The sequence below is a fragment of the Euwallacea similis genome, chromosome 34 (genome assembly GCF_039881205.1).
Source record: "Euwallacea similis isolate ESF13 chromosome 34, ESF131.1, whole genome shotgun sequence".
NCBI classification, from domain to species: Eukaryota; Metazoa; Arthropoda; class Insecta; order Coleoptera; family Curculionidae; genus Euwallacea; species Euwallacea similis.
Window position 1 is genome coordinate 839853 of NC_089642.1, and position 23267 is coordinate 863119.

Below are 23267 nucleotides of genomic sequence, written 5' to 3' on the forward strand. Positions count from 1 at the left end.
AGCTTATACAATAACCTAATAAAATAATATACAAAAAATGAGGTAGAACAGAAATCAGTCCTATTGCATACTATAATGACCGAACAAAACGTCTTTGGGTAAACCTATCAGATAAAAGTAAAACTAAACTTAATCAGCTTTTAAGCTTGTTGCAGTTTGCTAAAAAATGATTGTAATTACAAAATTGTAGTGCTGAGAAAATTAGGTAGCAAAGTAGTAAATAACTAAAATTTAAAAAATTATAATAATTCTTCCTACGCTTAGGTATTAATTAATTAAATAATATATTAAATGATGATCAATAAACATAAATTTGTACAAAAATAAATAAATACTTTTATATTTACATTTACCATGTCCACAATTTAAGAGAAAATTTCTTTCCCAGGATTATATTAATTGAACTTAATTGGTATGTACTATATGTGCAATTATTACAAAGTTATCAAACCTTGTTCCAATAAGTTATGCTTACAGCAAGCAATAAGTAGTTTTAATCTTAATTTATTCATAAAACTCACTATTGTACAAAGTGGCCGTCTTACGAGCCTCGCCAGTGGGGCTTGGGTTATCTTAAAAGATATGAGATCGATTAAATTGGAGCAAACTTGCACAATAACATTGTTAAAAAGTACTCCAAAAAGGCCCTTAGAACGTTTTAGTTAAATCCTTTTATAATTTGTGATTTTCAATTTACAAACCAATAATAAAAAAACAGAATTTTCCAAAAATAAATCTTTCGAGGATATTAAGTAAAGTATTGCCATGTCTCATCATACTTTTCTCTTTTTAAACGAATTTTTATTAAATTTTAAATTGCGTAATTTTGCCCCAATTTAATCAATCTCCTATGGCTTAAAATAATCAAAATCCCAATGGTGGGGCTTGTAAAAGGGACACCCTTCATAGTTACTTTCTCCGTCCTTTATGCGACACAAATTATGCAGATTTTTCTTAAGTTTATAAACGTACACAAAATTATATACATTTATCTCAATTTATTTTACATAAGTACATATAGACAAATACTTACACACATACAGTTCACTTACTATTACCACACCAATGAGATTAGGTAGGTACTCTCCATATACATATACACGACATTTGCCTGCCTTGGAATTCCATGATAATCCTATGGGCTTTCAGTTTGATTGCTGCGTCAACAAATTAAGCAATTCTCCCTGATCCATGTTATTCAGAGTTTCCATGTCGATACCCAAGGCATTCGCCACACTTTCCATATCTAAACCGAAAGACTTGAGCAGTTCTATAAAGTCCATTTCTTCTCCTGTGAAGGGATTATGCAATTTCGGACAGGAATGGTTGCACTATATATTAGAAAAATGTTTTTTTAGTTTTTTTTTTGTTGGTAAATTATTAGTTTGTTAATGGACATACCTGTGGCCATGAACACCTTTCCAATCTTCTGTGTACGCAGTGCCTGTTGAAGGATCTTCGTTGCTTTTGTGGAATTCGTCTGGTATGATGATGATCTACGGAATTCAGGTTGTTCGACTTAATTGTGTTGGATGTTCGGGAAAAATTGTTTTTGCGCTGTTTGTCAAAGTTTGGAACTAAAAACATAATGTTTTAATGTAATTTCTTCATGACTGCACAGAGCAGGCTTACGCTTATTCTTGCTTCTTCTATGATTTCTTCGTTGATTCTTTCTTCTTCTCTTATTTCCAGTCGCTTCAACAGTTATGTTTTGCCTGGTGTTAATTTCCACTCCTTCTAGCCTTTTCACAGCGTTCTGCTTCTTCTTTTTATTGTTCTTTCGCCTTTTTATCCTGAAATAAAACACACTTTAAAGACAAATTTACTAACAAAAACATTCAAACTATAAACCTTTTTCTATTGGCTTTCTGCACCCAGCAATGCAAGGCATCGGCAATAGAAATATCATCAATTTTAACCTCTTGCCATTCCTTTTTAGTCAAAACGGAATGGGAAATACATGAAGGAGCAAATACTGCAGAAACATTTTGAAAACTGTGACGCAACGCATCTCCCATTTTATGAATGTAGTCCCATTGCTGTTTGGTCACTGGGGCGCCCACATTATCAGCATCCATTTGTGCCTCATCAAAAAGCCATTGGAACACGAACAGCTGGGCTAAATTGTTAATGATTGTTAAAATTTCTGATAGAAGAAACTTTGATAAAACTTACCTTTAAGAGTGGGGTATATTCGATATCCAAAATAGCATCTCCAAGGCTCGTCCAGATATTGTTCTCTGCATCTTCGAGGTACTCTGCCTTGCCAAAGATCCATTCCTTTTCTTATAGCATCCACCACAGGTTTAATGGTGGGGGCAAAAGGGGTCCTGTCCAAAAACCAGCCAGAATCTGTGACTCCTTTGACTCGGATTTTCTTCAAAAGTAATTGCTCATGAAGAAGTTCTTCGACGAAATCCAGGTTAATCATTACTCCCGTGCCTCCAGCACTACTTCCTAAATCGGATTTTTTGTTTTCGAATAATAACTGATGAGAAAACCAACCTACCGGCTAGTAATAAGTCGGTACTATTCTCTAACCCTAAAGGGATTAAGTCTCTAACCACTTGGAGCACAATAGAAGACCCCATGAAACTAAATGTTCCCTGTCTTTCAGACTTCTTGGATCCACTCCACGAGTCGCTGCTACAATAGGGAACGAAGACGTGGTTGGCATTCCACCAATGTGGGTTTTCTTGCATATTGGGAGACAAGATTCCTCCCACTGCAATCGAGATGTTGCAGTTTGTTTTAAATAGCTAAATCATTGATTTTTACCGTCTTTAGTTTCCGGCCAATTGGAGGAGGTCATGTAATGTCTTTGCTTAATCCATCGATTTCTGCAGCTGTGATGATCGTAACAGTACCAACCGCCTTCTAGAAAGATGATCCATCTTTTACTGTGGGATGATTTTCTTAAGTAGAATCTGAGAAACAAATATTATTAAGTAAAAAATAACAAATCTAGTATCAATTTATGTAATAGCTTTTACTTGAATTTTAATTGAAATTAACTTACCCTGCTTGTGACCCGTCGTTACAAGTAATTGATCTATTGGACAAAAAGACTTTCTTCAAGGGTTTGGTCTCTCGGAAGGGTGGGCCAATTTTAGTGGGGATCTCTCGCTGAATTGCATTAGTAAATATTGGATCGTTCAGTGAACTGGTGAAAACCGGGCTGACGATTAGCCAGAAGCAAATATGTATCTGTAATGGTTAAGTTACTTTTCAAAGTAGTTCGGTGAAGATTTTTTGTAAGAGAAGCAGATGATGCATACATTAACTTGAAAATATTTTTAAGTAATTAAAACAAATTTTTAATTGGGTTTTTCTTGCGCTTCAACAAAATTCTTGACAATTTTATGACGAAAATTTTCATATGCATGTTTGCAATAGACATACACATATTCCGTGTGTCATGGACATTCAGATGAAATGAATGGTTTCTGTTCTTCTATCTATAATGTGTTATATCTATAAGTTGCTTATTAAATTTTAAAAATTAATTCTGAACCGGGTTTTAATTTTTAATACAAGCTGTTTAAATGTTACCTTTACAATACCTAGATTTTGTAATATATTTAATACAAATTTGGAGCGAAGACTACTCTTAATGGTATATGACTACGAATTTATGTTCTCAACATTATGAAAAAACTACAAATGATAAATAAAATTAAATTTGAAATTATATGGATGCCCGAGTCTAAACGACTATATCACCCTATAGATGTTCAACATCAATTGAAACGACATATTGTGCGTGTCTAAATTGTAGTACCTACTCACCCCAATTTTGAACTAAACATATTTTAAAATTTACAAATGAACGATTTAATTATGGATTTTCCTTATTTTAAAATAAGATTCTTGACAATTTAGTGACGATATTCTCGTCGCTTGTTAGGCTCACCAGATACAGACAAAATTAATGGTTTCTGTTCATGATTTTTCAATTTTAAATTATTCAGATTCGGTTTTACGTGGTGCTAACATGGGTCGCATAGTTTTATAAGGCAACGGGCTTCGCTTAGAGCCAGTCAAAGAGAAATTACGTGGAAAATAGGCGTAAAATCGGATTATGGTTCACCGTATAATTCGATACTTTTAAGGTGCCGCGGCCTTTTTGCCTACACAAGACACGATCACGATCAGGGGCGTAGGTATACCATATATTTTCGAAATTTCTAAACCAGTCGAAACGAGAAATCTTTCGATGACGGAAACGTTCGACTAAGTAGAAGTAATCAAGAATATAGCGGTAGTCTTTTGCGGTTCATCTTTCAAAAGTGACCGCGATTATTCATATTACCTAGATTTTTAGGCCTTTTTGCCAGTAGCGAATACGGTAATCAGATGCCGCGACCTTGTTCTTCTCGTCGATCTTCGCTTTGATCTTCGCCGACGGTTTTACTCCTTAAAAACCGGTAGCCGTATAATAATCTCGATTTACGTCCATTATGGTCGATGTTAATTAATTTTGAATAATTATGATTATGTTAAGTGGATAAGTATTAAATAATGCACTTTTGAAAGTTGAATTTATTGGGTGACACTGAGGGTGTGTGCTCGTTAAAACGCAGAATACACGAAATTGAAAGTTTCTTCATAGTGCGATTTCGAGCACAATTTTGTTGAAATTGTGCTACTTTCGCTGAAACATTCGCAATTAGAGAGTTAGTAGTGATTTGAAAATTTATAATTAAAAATTGAAGTTATTAACCAATCGTAGACAAAGTTCCGGGTTAAATGGCCAGAAAAAATCCTTTACCGATATCGGCCAATGGCCATTATCTGTACTTTGAACAACAATAAAAACTAGACACCTGCCACGACAATCCATTTGAAAAAGGTGCAAATTGCCTTTTTAAGTAAATAATAATTTGACCTCAACAGTGTGACGTATTTAAAAGAGTATTCTTACCGGCGGCCTCTTTAATCTTTCGAAACGTGTTCGGGGGCGACTTCTAGCGGGGGTAATTACCGAATTTACACAAAAGAAAGTACTAATGGACCGAAAACGTTGCAGGTTTAATGTAATTCGTTAAAGCTGATTTATGGTGTGCTGCGTTTTAATTACGTTTTTCGAGAGAAAATGAATTTTCCATTGAAGAAGCGTTTTTTGTCACGAAAACGGCTTGAACGCACGAATATAATTCCGTTTGTGTAATTGCTCATGAAGAGGCTGCGTACAGGCTAAGACCTCGTTATTCGCGCTTGCAATCTCTATTGTGGCGGCTCAGCTCTTTGATCATAACTGTAATTAGTGAGACAAGTCTCGCCGTGGCATTATTTCAACCCATTATATTACGAAAAAGCCGGAAGGTTCGTTTCAACTGGTTTACGCTACAAGACCCCAGAAAAGTGTTATTGATTCGATTGTGCTTTTTCCCCCGGTGTGGAGAATTTTGTTTGAATGTGACAACGTCGCTCTGCCAGAACCCACAGAATAACATGGAATCCCCTTACGTTGACAGGTACTACTTTAGCGGCACTATCAAAGGGACCGACCTTCCCACACGCACCGGAACAAACTCGGCATTTTTCAAGGCAATAATCTCAATTTCAGATTATGCTCGTACGAGTACGCACACATATCAATTATTGTAGATTAGGTTTCGATGTCCCATAGAACGATGTATGTACGTATGTGTACCACGAGTGCAAACATTCGTTATTTTCAATGGCGAAGGGAAGATTCCAGTGTAAATGAAGGATGTCATTAGAAGAAAATAATCTGAAAAAAGAAAAATGATTGAAAAGAAAATACGCACCTGTAACCGTTTTGAAGATACTCATTCTTCGACGCGAATTTGCGCAGTGAAAACGAAAATTGCTACTTTGACCGCTAAAACTCTCACTTGCCACCACTGTGCCAGTTCCACCAAATTGAATTCAGGGCCAATTACCCCGTATGGTAGACTTGTCTTGTTAATTGCACGAACATAGACGAGGGCGAAAGTTATAACATTTATCCTCCTACCCTAAATAAAGAAGTAGGTTCTAGATGCAATTAGGACGTACGTAATACACACATGTAAGAGCGGATATCAGAAGAGGATATGACCATATACTACGCACCAATTAATATTTCTTTCGAATCTTAAGTCCATACGAGCAATGGTGGCAAATGAAATTTTAAACAGGCAAAATACATTTTTTTTGTTCTTCATTCTTTAGTTAATTGCGTCAAATCAAATTTGCATATGGCGACTTTTTCTGGATGTATTATATCAGCGAAGTAGAGCGGGAATCGGCACTCAAAAATTCTGAAATTTTCCTAAACGTGCGTCCAGCAAACAAGGCTCTCATTTGCTTATAAATCAACTTAAATGTTTACTCCCTCTGTTTCTCCGTAGATCTTCGAAAATAAAATTTAACAGTTATAGTAGTGGGCCTATTAGCAGTATTTAAATTTCCCCCATCTCTGGACGTTTATTACGCAGGGTTTTCCGTTTTCGAGAATTACGATATTGCATATGATTCGCATAACTCCACCGGCCGTAATGTTAACAAAACCGGCGTTTTTGTCGGCGAATCGTTAAATCCGACGATTAGTTTTTATTTAACGGAGCCCGCATTCGAATTGTCACAATTATGAGAATTTAAAACCGTTTTATTGTCCGCATCGCTAACGAAGCATATTAATTAATAATGGAATTAAAAGTTAAGAACAAATAAGAAAGATATAAACCCATGCAGGTTGGACGTCGGCGGTATCGTTTTATGGTTCCATAAAATTTTATTTGCTTTTGCCAGGAGTATGCTGAAAAATGCAAATCGCATTCGAATTATTACATTGTAACGCATACACTGTATAAGCATATTAATTGCAAAGAAATGGGTGGCAAAGATCTTCCTGTGCACGCCAAAAAAGGCAACTAAAGCCATCGAGATAGATCCCTCAGCAGCCGACCGACAGTAGCAGATAATAGCGGTGTGCCAAGTCTTTGATCTTTGCCGAAAGCACCTAATTCCGTTCTTAATTTTAATTGGTTATTTCGTTTTATCTCTAGATGATTTCGATAGCGGGGGAAAAGTGCCATTCAAGATTACGCCACATAGGTATATCGAGTTTCCTAAAACTGCAGCGACGTCTTATGCATGGATTAATCTTTGGCATAATAGAATAATTTTAATCCAATTTGCGTTTGAATAATAAAAATCGGATTCCGTAACGTCGTTATAACGCGATTACGCAATGCAATTTCACCGAGTGTTAAATTTCCTGAATGCCTTCTAAAGAATACCGGGTACCGCCGCATTCTTCGTTTTAGTACCTTTAAAGGGAGCAAGTACAATAAAGCGGCTCCTTTCATGTGGCGATATCAAAAGAATTAAATAAACCTACGAATTTCGTGGTTTCGTTTTGTAATAGGAGCAACCGCATTAAGCGAAGCCTCCCAAGGAAATAAAACTTTTATTACGGGGGTATCAAATCGGTTGATAAACATCTTGAGAGAAGGTAATCCTCAAGGTAATTTACTTTAGCTCGTCGATGTTCCTGGGATTTGTTTTATTATTTACAGTAGATTGTAAACAGATTTTTGCAAATAATACCTATTTGTGTGAGGATTATTGTGGCCTGGCCTAAGGGAAAGACAGTACAACACTTTGGGGAAATAGGAAGCTATCCGTACACGAAATTGAAAAAAAGCGAAAAGCACCACTAAAAATAAAATATAATTTATCTTAAAGTGATGCGATATCACACTAGAATCATTAAATGACACAGAGTGAAAATTTAAGATCACAGAATTCCACATTCAAAGCCATTCATCTCATAGAAAAAAGTAATAGTCTTAGAACTCATTCAAATCTACACTTTCGCCAACAATAAAAACACGCACGTATCTATTACCAAAATGGGGAAGATGCTGGTTTTCCCAGAAAATCTGGAAAATTACCATTAATTACTGTGATTAATCTATCCCTATATTTTCCTCCTCATTTCCTGTAAATAAGCACTTCCTGAATTAAACACTCTGTCTTTGATGGTGTCAAGAGTTTCTTAGCGATTTTCCATCAATGTTTTTTTTTTAATTTGCAATTAACCAAACTTAATTAATACACTTATTCATAGTTCAACAAAGCTTGCCGAAAGTAAATGACATGATCGTTATGTTCAAATATACTGTCGTTAAAACCGTTCGACTACTGTTTAAAAGCCGACAACGCTTATTACATATTTACAAGACGCCTTTATTTGAGCCAACATGTAACGTAACCACTCATCTCTCGCTCGAAAAGTAAATATAAATCTTCTTGTATAAACTTTGATCTTCCTTAAATATCGGCAACGACGGTAAGGACGGATTTCCATGAGATGTCAGAAATGTACCGATTTCCTGCAATTTTCTGTAGATCAGCAACTATTTTCGACGAAAAAATTGAGGACGTTGGTCGAAAGCGGAAATCTGCTTTGGATTTTTGACTTTTGAACTTTGAGATTTCGAATAATCATCAATATGAATGAAATAAACATCCGACTAACTTGAATTTAAACCTGGTTAAAACTTTTGAAAATTATCTACGCGATGTACACATACATAAAGTACCGAGCAAAAGTAACTCTTTTGTTATATATCAATCTTTTTTTATAAAATAAAAAATGTATTATATGCCTTAAATTCATCTTTAACATACTATATAAAACAAATAAAAACATTCCGATGGAAGTAAATTTAATTTATATTCCTCAGGTGATATTTTATGGGTGAGACGTCCTATTAACAAACGTTTCTATCCGAAGTATACTTTGGGCACAATTAAGCACGACGGAAGGAATATTCAAGTACGGGTGTGTTTTTCTGGCTGGAAAATGAGACCTATTATCAAAATTGACGGAATTATGGATCGATACACATACTTGGAGATTTTAACACTGTGCTGTCGTATGCAAAAGACAACATGCCTTTACGTTGGTGTTCCCAACACGACAATGATCCGAAACATACGGAAAAATTGTTAAAAAATGTTTTGAAGATGAAAGGGTTACAGTCATAAAATAGCCGGCACGGAGTCCCGATTTGAATCCCATAGAAAACCTATGGGATATAATAGATCAAAAAATCCGCTCCCAATATCCCAAAAAATTCAAAAACAGTGCTGAACTCTTTGAGGCCATTAAAATAGCCTGGAACGTTGTGCTCAAGGAAACTATTGAGAAACTTATTGGTTCTATGAGAAAAAGATGCTTAGAGGTTATCAAAAATAAAGACTACGCTACTAAATATTAACTTGTTTTATCATTAATAATTTTTCTCCACAATGTTTCTTTATTTTTGTTCGTCGTTTTTTTTAAATATCACTCAGTATAATGTTATTGTGAGCAGGAAAAATTGTTTTCTTTTGCTTTTAAGTTGAATTTATCTAGTACTTATCTAAAAAAATAAAACGTTTTTATTTTTAATATTAATTTAAAATATTACAAAAACCTAAATGTTCCTCCATTTTTGCTCGGTACTGTACATATGTAATGCAAATAAGTATGTTTTGTTGCCTATGTACCCCAACATCAGAACAACAAATGTATTTTCTTATTATTTGGTCGCATGCAATCAGTAGTCAATGTAAAGATTTGGCTAAAATTAAGATTTATTTAACCTGTTTGTTTTTGATTATTTCTTTATATTGGTTCCTCAGCACATCAAATATTTGGACTTTTAAACGGTTATTTGTAGAGATATTTTCTGAATATTTCTCATTTTAGTTAGACATTGATGTTGGAAGATACGTCATTTGAGTGTCGTGGTTTTACACAATAGCAAAAAACCTCTGTTTCAAGGAAAGTTGTTACTAGAAGAATAGGAAAAAATCGATGTACAATACAATCGCGATAATATCAACACTTACTGTTATGAACAATTCAGTAATATCAACACTGTATTTATAACATTGACTGCTTTATAATATGAACAAAACAGAATCTTGTTAGTGTGAATAGTTTAATTAAAAACTTATTCTTATTTCAATATGTTTAATCAGACACATATTATTGTAAGAATTTCCCTTATTAATCCTTGAACGACACCCTGTATAGATGGCTCCTCGATTGAGATATTTCACACGTCGACCATTATGTCACTTATAAAGCTGTAATGCTGGAAATCACTTTGAGCTTTAGAAAACTTACCGTGGGAAGAGAATGAGGAAAAGCGAGGGAAGAATATTATTCATTCGGCAACCGTCTTTCGTTTTAGTGTAACTAGTTATTACATATATTCTTTCATTACTTTTATTTGTAATTACGGTGAAAATGGTCAAAACGAAAGGAAAATCAAAATGTCTTTCTCGTTGTGAACAAGTTAAAATCATCGAAGGCATCAACAGGATGAGCGTTAGTTCAGGTCAGCAAAAAAATATGGCATTGCTAAATCTACAGTTTGTTCCACTAAAAACAAAAAAAAAGAAATTGTGGAAACAGGAAGCAATGCAATAAAACCAAGTAAAAAATGTACCTTAAAAAGTGCCGAACCCCCAGAAATGGAGAAGCAACTACTTTATAGATGGCTTCTTGAAAAGCGTGAAAGGAATATGCCAGTTTCGGGATAAATGATTAAACAGAAAACATTAAGCTTAAGTTGCAGTGTAAATATTGGTCATTTTAAAGCTAGAGATAGATGGCTGCAACGTTGCAAAGAACGATGCAAAGTGGGATTTTTAAAAATTATTGGAGAAAAACTTTCAAGCCAGCCATGACTTATTGACCCATTCAAAGCAAAATCATTCAAAGTTATTCAGGAGTTTGATTTAAGTCAACACGAACTGTATAACGCAGACGAAACTGGACTGCACCGGCAATTATTACCTGATAAAACTTTTGTCCGTCTGGCTGAAAAGTGCTTCTGGTCTAAAAACCGTCAAAAGACGGACTACATTTTTAGGCTGTATTAATGGTTCACATAAGGTTCACATAAGGTGAAACTATTAATTATAGGAAAAGCTAAAAATCCTAGATGTTTCAAGAATTTCAATGATCATCTTATATTTAAAAACCGTTAAAAACTGGTTTTATCAACAATTTGTTTCTGAGGTAAGTTTATATTAATTTTTATATGTATAGTATATGCCCTTCTAGATACTAGGTTAATTTCAGGTTAAGTGCTTCTTAGTCTCAAAATTTCCCTGAAAAAACTTTACTGCTATTGGATAACGCCCCATATCATCCTGTTGCTGAAGAATTGAAAGCAAGTGACGAAATGATTTTTGTAATGTTTATGCCACCAAACGTCACGCCTCTGATCCGATTTATGGATCAGAATATCCTGAGGCTTACGAAATTGTACTAGAGAAACAGTATTGTTAGTTCCATTGCCACTGGGGATGATGCAATGGAAGAAGCTTTGAAGAAACTTACTTTAAGAAAGGCAGTTATACATTTAACAGATGCATGAAAAAAGTTATGTCTCCAAACTATTCTAAAATGATTGTAAAGTATAGTGGCAAAAACTGATGAAAAATGAGTTGATCGAGAGCATTTACCGATGTTTATTATAAAGCAGTATTTCGATGATAAGACAGCCTCTGATAATGCTCTAGAAGAGATTACCATGCTTCTACAAGCTGTAGGACCTTTTAAATATTCAATTCAAAATGTGGAAGAATAGAACAAAGACGCAATAATAGAAGACTTAAACCAGGAAGACGAATGTAACATTGATAATGATTCTCAAAAAGTGATTGTGAAATCTAAGAAAAGCTACTTAATAAAATTTCACATTCTGAAGCTGTTCAAGCTTTAAAGGTAGCAATGGAATGGGCTAAACAAAATTCTTTAAGCGTTAGTGAAATAATTAGTCTAAAAAATGTATATGAAAAAGCCATTATGGTAAAGCTTTCCGCTAAACAAACACAAACATAAATAACATCATATTTTTCTTCAAAAAATTAGTCATATTTGCGAATAAGTAATTATATACATATATGAAATACTTACAATTAAACGTTTTGAATTACATATAAAATGTATGGTGTATATAGTTAATTTATAAATCCCCTAACCTTCACCAGTCTGAACATTTCCGGTAGTATGAACATCTCAAAATTTTGTTGTGTTCATATTATCGTGATTGTATTGTTCTTGATTAATTTTTTTTAATTCAACGCGTTATTTTGTATCATGCGATAAAATATAAAATTGTTGCTACATTTTAAACGACTTGAGGAAAAATAATTTTTGAAATTTTACCCCTCTGCGTTTTGATAGTTAAATACATTTTGAAGGGATTTTCTTCGATTTTTCTATGTTTTAAATTTGCTATGGATTCAACTATTTCACTTGTAGTGATTTATCTTTAGTCTCAGTGTGGTCGATTATGGTAATCGACCTGGAGAGGAATTTCTGTTCATAATCACCTTGAAATATTTAACCAACACGTGTGAATTTTTATGTCGAATGTGTGTAAATTGAGAGGCACCTTGATGAGACCTGTTGAGAAATTTAAAGTTTTGGAATGCTACCGGAGCGCAGAAAAATCCGTAAAGACAAAGTTTCACGGGTCAAAAATGAACCATGGTTATGTTATGAAGAGGCTCTGCTGCAACTTAAATAGTTAAAAAAAAACATTGTTTTTGGTACTTCTGATTAGTAACTTTTAAGGGTTCTCGGTCGAGTTTATCTAACCCCCTTCGATGTTTCGAGAACCTCTAAATGGGTAATAAGCTGGTGAACCTCGGTTTAAGTGAAAAACCAAACAAACGAACCCGGTAAAACGGACCGGTCATTTCCATAAAGCTTAAAGTCCGATCTTCGTGCACATGCCTTTTTTTCAGCGGCCGCAGCTCGCGTCGGCATCGGCATGTTGTTGTCGGCACGATTGTGATACTATTGCCGATGATGGCGTTCTTCTTCGACGGCTCGCGGTATTTGCTTTTCGAGTCGCGAAGATCGAGAACTCTACTTGGAAGATGGTCTAATCATAACGATCAACAAATTGTCGGACTTATTTGGACTAGTAGGAGCATTTTTCGAATGAATTCTTCGCCAGGAAAGCGAGCAATGTGACCGAAAGCAAGATTGTTCAAATTCCAGCCTATGTGGACAAGGAATCGGTGGAATCCTAGCCGTTTGGCCATTTGGCAGTTTGAACGAATTTTTGACTGCAAATGAGCAGGGATCTCTTCACGCAAACTTCAATCTTGGGCTCATACTTCGAAATTAAAAAAATTCCCTTATAAACATAAAATCGTGCAGAAAAAAGAATATTTAGTTCCTCCTGTGGGTCATCAACAGCCTGAATTCGTATCGAGTCAGAATCGAATTCCCAGCCATATTTTGAAGCTTTACAACCCAATCACCTATCAAACGTGAAGTTTGGGAGGCAAATTCATTGTTTATCTCACTTTTCGCCGCCTCTTGCATCAAACACGAGTGAGACGAAATGATGCTCAAAGTGTTCTCATATTCATGCAAATCCAGACCTATATTCTGAGTTACACGATGTACACCTCTTTTTCTAGCGATTTATGATGCTCGTTTGTTTCTCCTGGCTGTCACTGCGAGTTGTCATTCAAATATAACGTTTAACTGCAAATTGTGATTGCTAATTTTTTAGGTTTTTCGATGTGAGAATTGTGTTTATTTTGTAATAAAGTACGTGGAGATTGTACGCGAAATATGCCCGCATTTTTCAAGAGATACTTCAAGTTGGCCACGAATCTCATGGAATTTGCAATGTAAGTCAATGTTTTCGCTACTTTTCAGTGCGGTTTCTGATTCATCGATCATAAACCACACTGAAACTGTGCTTACTCAACATACAGAGATGGGCTATAAAACATTCAGATTTCATCATTTATCATCTCTCTGTTTCATGATGCGTCTGTCAGTGTCATCAGGATTGAATTTTTGAAATAGGTGCACTTGTAGCAATACTCTCATAAATGACGGGCTCCCACGAATAGCGGTTCGAAAGCTACTGTACTTCCCGTGTTCAGTACGGAAATTACAGCTCAACCATAATTTTTAGCTTGACCTAAAGATATATCAACGCGCAAATAAAAGTTCACAATTGTTCGAACAATTGTTTTCAACCATTACGGGGTTCCAAAGCCACCTTCGACTTGCAACGTTGATGTATTTTTTACTCAATTGTCGGTTATCATATCCGTTCTATCTGGGATACGGCGATGGCTCATTCGGAAAAAATGAGAAAAGAGAGAAATGTTTGGGCTTTCTCGCGATGTCACGTGAAACTGATCCGATGAGAAGGTCGTAATGTTACGTAGGAAAGTTGAAATATATCATTTCGTTCAGTTAAGACCGCGACTTCAAGAGATCTTGAACCGTTAAAATCAATCGAATAGGGAAAATGCGAAAAGCTCCCAAAATTCCGTTTCTAATCGGAATTTTTCCGTTATTAAACCGCTTTATTCTTTTTCATAACAATACTGGAAAGTGCACATCCTAAGCTCTCTTCCTGCACTCTTCCTTTCAAGTTCATTGACCATAAACCACACTGAAACCCACACCGCATTGCTGCCGCATCCTTGATGGTGGATGTATTTGAATTTTGGAAAGCGGTTGGAAACTACAAAAGTAGAGAAAGAAAAGTCGATTGGCTGATGTAGGTGTGTGATGAAATTATCACCCCGAATTCATTCAAAATCAGATTAGTTCTGAATAAATGAGTATTTTCCTGATGTGAGCATTTAATATATAAGCCAAATAACCAATAGCTAAGAGAAACTAGACAGCAAGTCTTGATACTCGTTTGATTTTTTTTGTGGTTGTCCCTGAGAATTGAGATTAAAATATAATGATCCAATACAAAACGTTTTTGTTTGCTTGATTAACTGTGAACCTTACCACTAACTACTGGCAAGTTTGTTACCACCACTTATCCTTCTAGATATCTTTTAAATAATTTTTGTTATGAATGTACAACATAACTTCACAAGATATCCAAAATTTCTGTCTCCCCATTGGGATCTCTAAAAAGGTGCCAGTTACGAGGTCGGTCAAATTAGTAAAACATCGCTTTGCATTATATTGACAGATAGTTACTAAATCATCTAAGTTGTACACACCGATAATTAACGTTTTCTTTATGGACGCCATATTGGAATTTTAAACTATTAACTAAAGAAAAATCACTTACCTTTTTCTTTTTCATTTTTTATTTCTTCATTGTGATTTTTACATCACTGGCTAGATTAACAATTTCTTATCAAAATTTAAAAAATAAAAGGAGAAGGAAAAGAAAGAAGAAAAGTGAAGCAAAAAAAGGTAATTATTGGAGAGGTATTTTTTTTAGTTAATGATGCAAAATATCAACATGTGTCCATGAAAAAAGTTGACTATTAGTGTGCAGGATTTAGATACGTTAAAAAAATATATGTCAGTATCATGCGAAGTGCCGTCACAAGAAATGTCAGTAACTCAGGTTTTATCAAAATCGGAATGATAGTTTTCCCAGAAAAATGTATGTCATGAATTGTAATGTTTTCACTTTTTTCGAGATATTTCATAAATAATGACAGATAAATCCAGTTTCAAGGTGAATTCTTAATGAGCTTTAAAATGCGCAACTTTTTTCCATTTTAACCGACCTTGTAATTGTCACTTCATTCACATTGCCACAGGTTATGAAGATTCACCCCGTATGATGCCATTAACAATACTAATTTCTAAAGGTAGGAAAAACTTCGATTTATTTATTGAAATTTTCATATTCACATCCAGCCCTTCATGAAGTGTTAATAGGCCATGCAATTACACCATTTCCGAAGGAAACAGGAACCATCCTAATACAAAGTTTCAAATTTTAAGTATTCATTGTATAGGTCTTATATTCGATTTTTGGAAACCAAGAAGAATTAGTAGGGAAGATTATTTAAATAGAGAAAATTTCAAGGGTAATTGAATTAGTTGATACATAATACGCCATGTGAAGGATCTCGAATTGCTTCTCGGTTTTTGAGAAATTTTGACCTTGTTGCAAACTTATAGTACCTTGTAGAAGTTGTATGTGCGAAAAGAATAGATATAGACTGTAGGTCTCTACAGGGGAAGGAAATGTTTTTCTGAAATTAGCCTTTAATAGAGGTGAGATATCTTTGAATTCGTAGAAGAATTATTTTATTCAAAATGAAAGCCATCGCCTAATTTAATATTTAACCATGTCCAAAATATGGGAAATCCAGAGGTAGTTTTGTTAATGCGAATATTCTTAATCACTCACTTTTATTCACTTGTGTTGACACGGATTTTACAACACTTCCTTTAAGTTTTGATACTATGGTAGTGAATTAATTTTTTTTTCCTCTCAAGATACATTCTCATCTTCTCTTCGAGATGATTCGTTATTAAACAAAACCCAAACGAGGAACCCAAAATCGGCGGGTACATTAAACCTCGCGCCGCCAATTGCCTCAAAATGGGGCCCAAATTACAATACAGAAACCATTGCACTTCACCGATGATGACGCCGTATACGGTGCACCTGTTTACATCAAAAGACGCGGCATCCTCATAGTCGGCACGTATCAAAGGCTCCTTACCTGATGTGCAAAGGCGCGCATCTCGATCCGTTTTACTTTACGCGATACACACGCCGAAAGCCGCTTCGAAGAAAGGCCAACACGCAGACCTGACTGTAGACCGCCGAGATTTCAACTGGACCCGAAAACAGCATCCAAATGTTATATAACACACCCCGCCACCAGCCCCTTTGGCCGGGGTGCGCACCACTCAGCCCCATTTCACTTCCCATGCCAATTTCGAAGTTGGTTTTTGGTCATTTGAAGAACTAAAAGTAGTCTTTAATTTGTCGCAAATAAATACACAAATTAAATATACAAATAATGGACGAAAAAAAACTTAGTTGTCATGTAAATTAACCTCCTTGTTTAGCACTCGCATGAAATTTCCTCGTTTCTATACGACTTATGGAGATATGTCCGTTCAGAAGCCAGAAGTTAGGGGGATATGGTCATAATTCGTATCTATGATTGTTTCCTACCTATTTGTGGAAATAACATAGAAAACATCTTAATCAATTAATCAAATTAAAAAATTAATTTGATTTGCCTTGAATTTGCCCGTATTCAGAAATATACCAGAAAAACGTGTGGAATTAAGTCTAATCAATAAAAAAAATCTCGCATTTTTCATAAGTGGGTTCCTAAGCTAAAAGTGATTTTTATTTTAAAATTCGACACCCTATATTGTGCAAACGAAGCGATTTTGAACATGCATATGTATATTTATAGAAATTTTATTCATATTTTGACATAAAAAATGGCCCCTTAAAATCGCGCCTGCTATTTTGGAAATGCCCTGTATATACGTCTATTCAATTGAATTCTACGTACACCTCCTGATAGGTAATTTTTTATAAATTCTTTGAGGCAAACAGTGTAGTTTATTGTTGGGAAAGCTATTCACCCCTGAAGTAGTTGTTTCTGTTTATCTTCTCAAATTATTGTTTTATTGCAATCAAAATTTTTCACTTTGTAACTTACTTCCTTCATATTCATTTCGGTCCTATCTTTTCCTGCTATTTTTCTATGACAACTTTGACTGTTCCGAAAGGTAACTCAAAGGTAAATATAATTTAAAATTTTATTATTCAAATTTAATTAGAGAAATTGCATAAAATGTCAAGAAGTAGGCACAATTATGCATCTGCAGAAAGTGATTTCTCAGTCACTCTGTTCAGAAATGGTTAAGCTTTTTATACCACTTTGACTCCCATTTCAAAACGAAACCCCAGACTTTGCTTAAGTTCTTTAATTATCTGCTTCATTTTATAACAGCTTGTGCTCAGTTTTATTCCCTATGTATCTGTAATAATCAATTGCAATCAATGGAATTACCGCACAGCAGAATTGTTTATAAAGTTCCATTTCTACTCACATTCATACATCCATTCATATTCATTGCATCTATTCCGCCTAAACGCTAAAAATTCCAAACTTAAGTTATTTTAAAAGGTTGATTTGAGGTACGTAATTGTATTTGATTATTGTACCTAACGGTATTTGATAATGAATGCTTGAAGTTGTTAATTTTTCTTGAATTACATTGTCTATAATGTGTATGAAATACATAATTATAAAACCATTGTTTTCAATTTTTTTTCCAAATTTTGAAAAATAAAAGTAAACTTTGAAATTATTTTTAAAAAATGCAATCTGAGAGTGGTTTCTTGATTTGAATATCATTTCTCATTGTTTTTGAAACAAAATTGGAAAGCAAAGGCAAAATTGATCTAAATTTATAAGTAAAAAAAAATCATATAGTGCGTACTTTATGTATAATACTCTATATCTACAAATTATAGTTAACCCCAGATCAAACACAAATCTTAGTGGCTACGGGGGAGCCCCAAGAGCAAAGGAGCAAATTGAAAAAGTTAACTGTTCTTTGACCTCAACGCTTGCAAAAATAGGAGACGATAGAAACCAAAATTGGAACGCACTGTTAGTTGAAGTTTAATTTGTTATGAACAATTCCGAATAATCGGTCAACGAAGGAAGTTGTTCAAATCTTTTACTTGGAGAAAATCATGGACCAAAGAACTACTAGATCATGGATCACAGCTCATACAAATTCCAAAATTCAGACTTTCAAAAATCCTGTATAATTCTTTAACTAATAAAGATATGAGTGAAGCAACGAAAGGTATCGAGACAAGGTTACCAACTTCAGTATTCTGATGTCCAATTTAGAAACGTTTTATGTCCTAATTGAAAATATCAGTAATTCGACGTCAATTTAATGCATTAGAAATGGATTAAGCTATTCGTAGTTTTTGGTTTCCTCGTTCCTCGTTTTCAGGTTTTTACGATTGCAACGTTGTTGAGAAAATCTTGTTTTCAGAAACTTTGATGAAGAAAAAACTGCACAATGTCATTGATAATTTGAATCTTGACAATTCAGGTATATGTAAATTATTTCTGAGGTAACTTTCTAAAGTTAGTAATGTAGTTCTGATCTTTTCTGAACCAAAATAACAAGTAAGAAATTTAAGATGAGAGCAACGGTTCTTCATCAAATGATGAGCTATTCGCGCATTTTCTATTAAATAATTGGTTAAGAAACCGTGTGTTGAGACTAATGGAATATAATTTCCATCCTGAGGGAATCAATTTATTGAAACTTAGGCTATCTGATGTGTACTTTAGAAAATATCTAATTTCAAGAATTTTCTTCGAAAACGTTGCCCTCTTTACAAATAAATATGCGTGCAATTTCTACAAGAAGTCACTCCCTTGAAACTACTTCAAAGGAATTAAAAATCCTTTTTGGGGCTCCTATGTTGATGAGGGTATACGGATTACCGAGAATCCGCATACTTTAGGCACGAGAGATCAGAGGACCAATCGGTTCTGACAATATTATTTGAAATTGCTATTTTTTGCTGTGTTCACGCTTAAACTTATAGAAAAGAAGAACAATTCCAAAAAAGGCATGAATTTGGACTGGTTTTGGAAAGTTCAACCTATGTTGAATATGGTGGAAGTCATAGAAATCGACGAAACAAAGCAGTCTCAATAGATAAAGAAATGGTCTCGTTCCACGAAAAAATACATGTAAGACAATATATTTAGGGAAAGCCTAACTCAATGGGGTTGAAGAACTTCGCGGTTACAAACCTAGTAGGTATTCCAATAGATTTTTGTCTCTATGAAGCAAAAAAGAACATCTCTGAAATCCTCTTTTGCTTTGATCTTTAATCTGATTCGTACACAGACAGATGTTTTATATCAAATCCTTTAATTGATGCTCTCTCTTCTAGATTTCTTTAGTTGATATAATAATGACTAACCAAATTCAAAAGAATGTAGTTTTGTTGAAAGATAATGAGTTGAAGAAATTAAGATGGAGCGCATTTCACACTTTAGCGGAAGAGTTTTTTTTTTGCTAAATCATTTGTCTTAAGATCTGTGCATTTGGCCAGATTAAAATGTGGTATGGAGCCAGAAAGTACATGTACAAGATGGTCAAAGACTAATACTAAGTATTTCAGTATCGAACAGTCTGATGCAGTGCCTGTGTACAATGCCAAGATGTCTGGAATGCTACCTCTTAGATAGGCATGACTTCATTGTAACATTGAGAACAGAAAAATTACTCATAGTTTATATGAGATCGAAATGTAATAAAACGATATTTCTAGCAAACGAGAATCAATATCGAAAATCAGTCAAACCTGCCCAAGCCATCATACTCCTCTGTACCTCTGTATACTCTCTACTCTGTCTGATACAAAAACGTGGCCTGAAATTTTTTTCAGACTTGTAGATCAAATGCTGATCTAGAAGACATTATTTACTTCCGTACCAGCACTGCTAAAAATATAGTCAAGAATCAAGCGCAGAGTGAGAACCATTATACATAATCAACACCGCAAAAATTCTCATATTTATCATGTGGGAAAATACGTGATGGTTGCAAATGCAGACACGACTGTTTTGGCATTAACAAAAAATTGATACCCACGGTCCTTTCATAATTAAGAAAATCAGCTAATGACTGCTACATTTTCACAGACATTATTGGGTTACAAAATACACAAATTTCAGACAAAGGAATTTTAGATGCCACCCGTAGCTTTATAAAACTTAAGAAAAGTTCCATCAGAGATAAAATCTCTGATGCAAAGTGACCTAATCACTTAAGTTATTTATCTGTTAGATTGTATTTTAACATTTACCTGTCCTTACGTAGAGTAGGTTTAGTTGTTCATGCGCCTTATGACTTATGAGGGTAATATTTCTTCAGATTCACTTTCATGTTATTAAATAGTCTTAAACTGTTTTGCATTGTTTTGCTAAATTCAGATCAGGAAGCGTTTCTAAGGCGGATTTTGGATTATGTTCACAAAGTTTATGGGATTTTACATCAGCATATACGTTTGTTTTTATAAAGTTATTATAAGCCTTATAAACTTCACTAAATTGCCAATTTAAGTTCGACTGCGGAAGTGATTTTGATATCAGGGGTAAGACAACAAATATCCCATATAGATATTGTATTTTACCTGTAATTACTGCAACAAACGTTATTAAATTATTATAGCATTCGATGTTCAAAATTAAGTTTTAAAATTACTATAATATGATAATATTGAGCATGTCTGGTTACAGATTACGTCTACCATCAGACTTTAATTGAAACTATTTGTAGTTTGTGATAACAAAATAAGTTGCATTTCTCAGTAAACCAAACACGTGAACATTTAAATTACTATTTATTATACAAGTACTTACATATCACCCCTCGTAACACTTATATAGATATCAAGTTGAAAAATACGCGATTTGCCACTTGGGAATGTTGGCGTTACATAGTACCTGAAAATTCATATTTCTTAGGATACAATCAAATAAATCAAATAATTCTTTAATGAAATTGTAGGATTATGAGCAAATACATACATATGTATTTACAATATGTTATATCTCTTATATATTTTCTTTCATTATCTATTATAGAGGTAGTCAGTAATTCACAGTATCGACAAATAAAACACTAAATTGTAATTGCAAAAATATGTTTGAAGAGATTCTTTTATAAAAAGTGTTTTCTTAACATGAAACTAATAAAAAACAGGTTCTATCAACATGAGCTCGCAAATGATTAGCTACCGAAATACCGGGAATTAATAAAGTGTGAAAATGGTTCTCAATCTTTCCATACCAAACTCCTGGTAATATTGGCAATAAGAAAATTTGTATAGAGACCAGAAAAATAATGACTTTGGTAAAATTATCAGGACATTGTTTTATCACTCTCAATTAACGTTTAGTGTAATCCTAGAGTTGAAATAATTATTGTTAATAAAGCTCAATTTGCATTTTCAACAAGTGGGGCTTGTAGCTATATCTCACGATTTTAGTCGATATTGACCTCTATCCTCGATTAAGCTTCATCATAGCCGAATCCTGTTCAAATGCCGGCTGTTCACCGAACCATTAAGAGGAATCGAATTAATTACCTGAGCGTTTTTAAGCTCGTTTAACGTAAATAACATATCCAACAGGTACCACCGGGCTATTTACAGAACAACTGGTAACCGTTTCGGAATACCTCTAATGTAACATGCTCTGTTAAATGTAATTTGCGTCGAAGAAGAAATTAAACACAACAAAAATGCGCGCTTCAGCTCAAAATATATACCCGATGCCGGCGGCGCCTTTGATCTTCTTTTAAATCACAGCAGGTCGCTTATAATTAAACTAACGAACATTACAAAAATTTAACTTCTCCGGTTTATTATAGTCGAAAATAATTATTATGACCAATGGAATTAAAGATAAGCTTTTTCTCCTAGCAAATTGGAAAATTTACAGAAAATGTTTGTCTTGACCAAATTATCAAAAGAACGGTTAAGCTTCGATGCTGCTAGATGGCGGCACATTTATTAAACTCCCAAACGTATAAAATTGTGCAACTATTACACATGCAGTGTATAATCAAATGTCTTGATTGAATTCTTCTTTACCTTCTTTACCCTTTATTTGAATCATATCCAAATAAACTATTAATCCGACTAATATCACGACTAAAGCGTGGATAAACACTTAGATTTAATTTATATCCAAAACATTTACACAGTTCAATTGTTGCACTTACTTTGATCAGGGGAAAACCTAAACCGCTTCGCTCCTTTACAAATTCGCATTATAGTATTAATTCTGAAATCTTTTAGCTGCGTTAATTACAAACACAGCCTCCAATGGCTCGATAACAGATCAAAGACGGTAGAAAGTTTTTCAATTGCTTTGTGGTATGCAGTGCGAAAGATATGTTTTTTTTTTATGTATAAATCGATGAATTAACAATGCATTTCCGAAAAATTGGCAAAACAATTAAGAAAAACATTATGCTAAACGCGTGCCTAATATATTATTAATTACCTGCCAAGGGGACATATACAAGGACTTACCTACTGGAAGTTAATGGCGCTCACTAATTAAATAATTTCAGACAAATTATTCGATTCGGTATCCTCATTCATCATACCCATTACCTGCTTAATTTATCGTTAAAGATAAATTATCATCAATTTGATCAGAATTTTTCGAAATAGTTCGGCGTCCTTTGAAGCATTTAGCATCAGCCAAAGCAAACAAGAGTGTTAGTTATCCTCGGGAGCGTATAAATCTTGGCTTTTTAAACAGGCGAGATAGTTGTTTTGGAGTTTCACTTGTGGGCCTCTGTTTTATTTGCGTTTATAAGTACATTGTAAACATAATCTAATATAGTGCATTTCCTTCGTGAATAAACAGTTTATTATATGTGTACCGCGTGTATT

At 34.3% G+C, this 23267-nt stretch overlaps 2 protein-coding genes across 2 annotated transcripts in view; both read right to left on the reverse strand.

Annotated features, from left to right (window-relative positions):
• Positions 1 to 23267, reverse strand: part of LOC136418351 (uncharacterized) — a 67169-nt gene that overhangs the window by 6241 nt on the left and 37661 nt on the right. The gene's annotated exons all lie outside the window — the stretch shown is intronic.
• Notum (palmitoleoyl-protein carboxylesterase notum) lies at positions 889 to 16613 on the reverse strand. The gene is made up of 9 exons (XM_066404401.1): positions 16504 to 16613; positions 3020 to 3207; positions 2779 to 2927; positions 2510 to 2725; positions 2176 to 2457; positions 1852 to 2119; positions 1633 to 1793; positions 1402 to 1577; positions 889 to 1331 (listed from the first exon to the last, which is right to left on the reverse strand). Exons 1-9 carry the CDS (start codon positions 16522 to 16524, stop codon positions 1146 to 1148), a joined length of 1647 nt encoding a protein of 548 aa, XP_066260498.1. The 5' UTR covers positions 16525 to 16613; the 3' UTR covers positions 889 to 1145.

Coding starts and splice junctions, on each gene's coding strand:
- Notum (XM_066404401.1), bottom strand. CDS start 16,524: ATGCGCGCCTTTGCACATCAG. Junction 2,928..3,019: donor AACGACGGGTCACAAGCAGG/GTAAGTTAATTT, acceptor TTTGTTTCTCAG/ATTCTACTTAAGAAAATCAT. Junction 2,458..2,509: donor TACCGACTTATTACTAGCCG/GTAGGTTGGTTT, acceptor AATCCGATTTAG/GAAGTAGTGCTGGAGGCACG.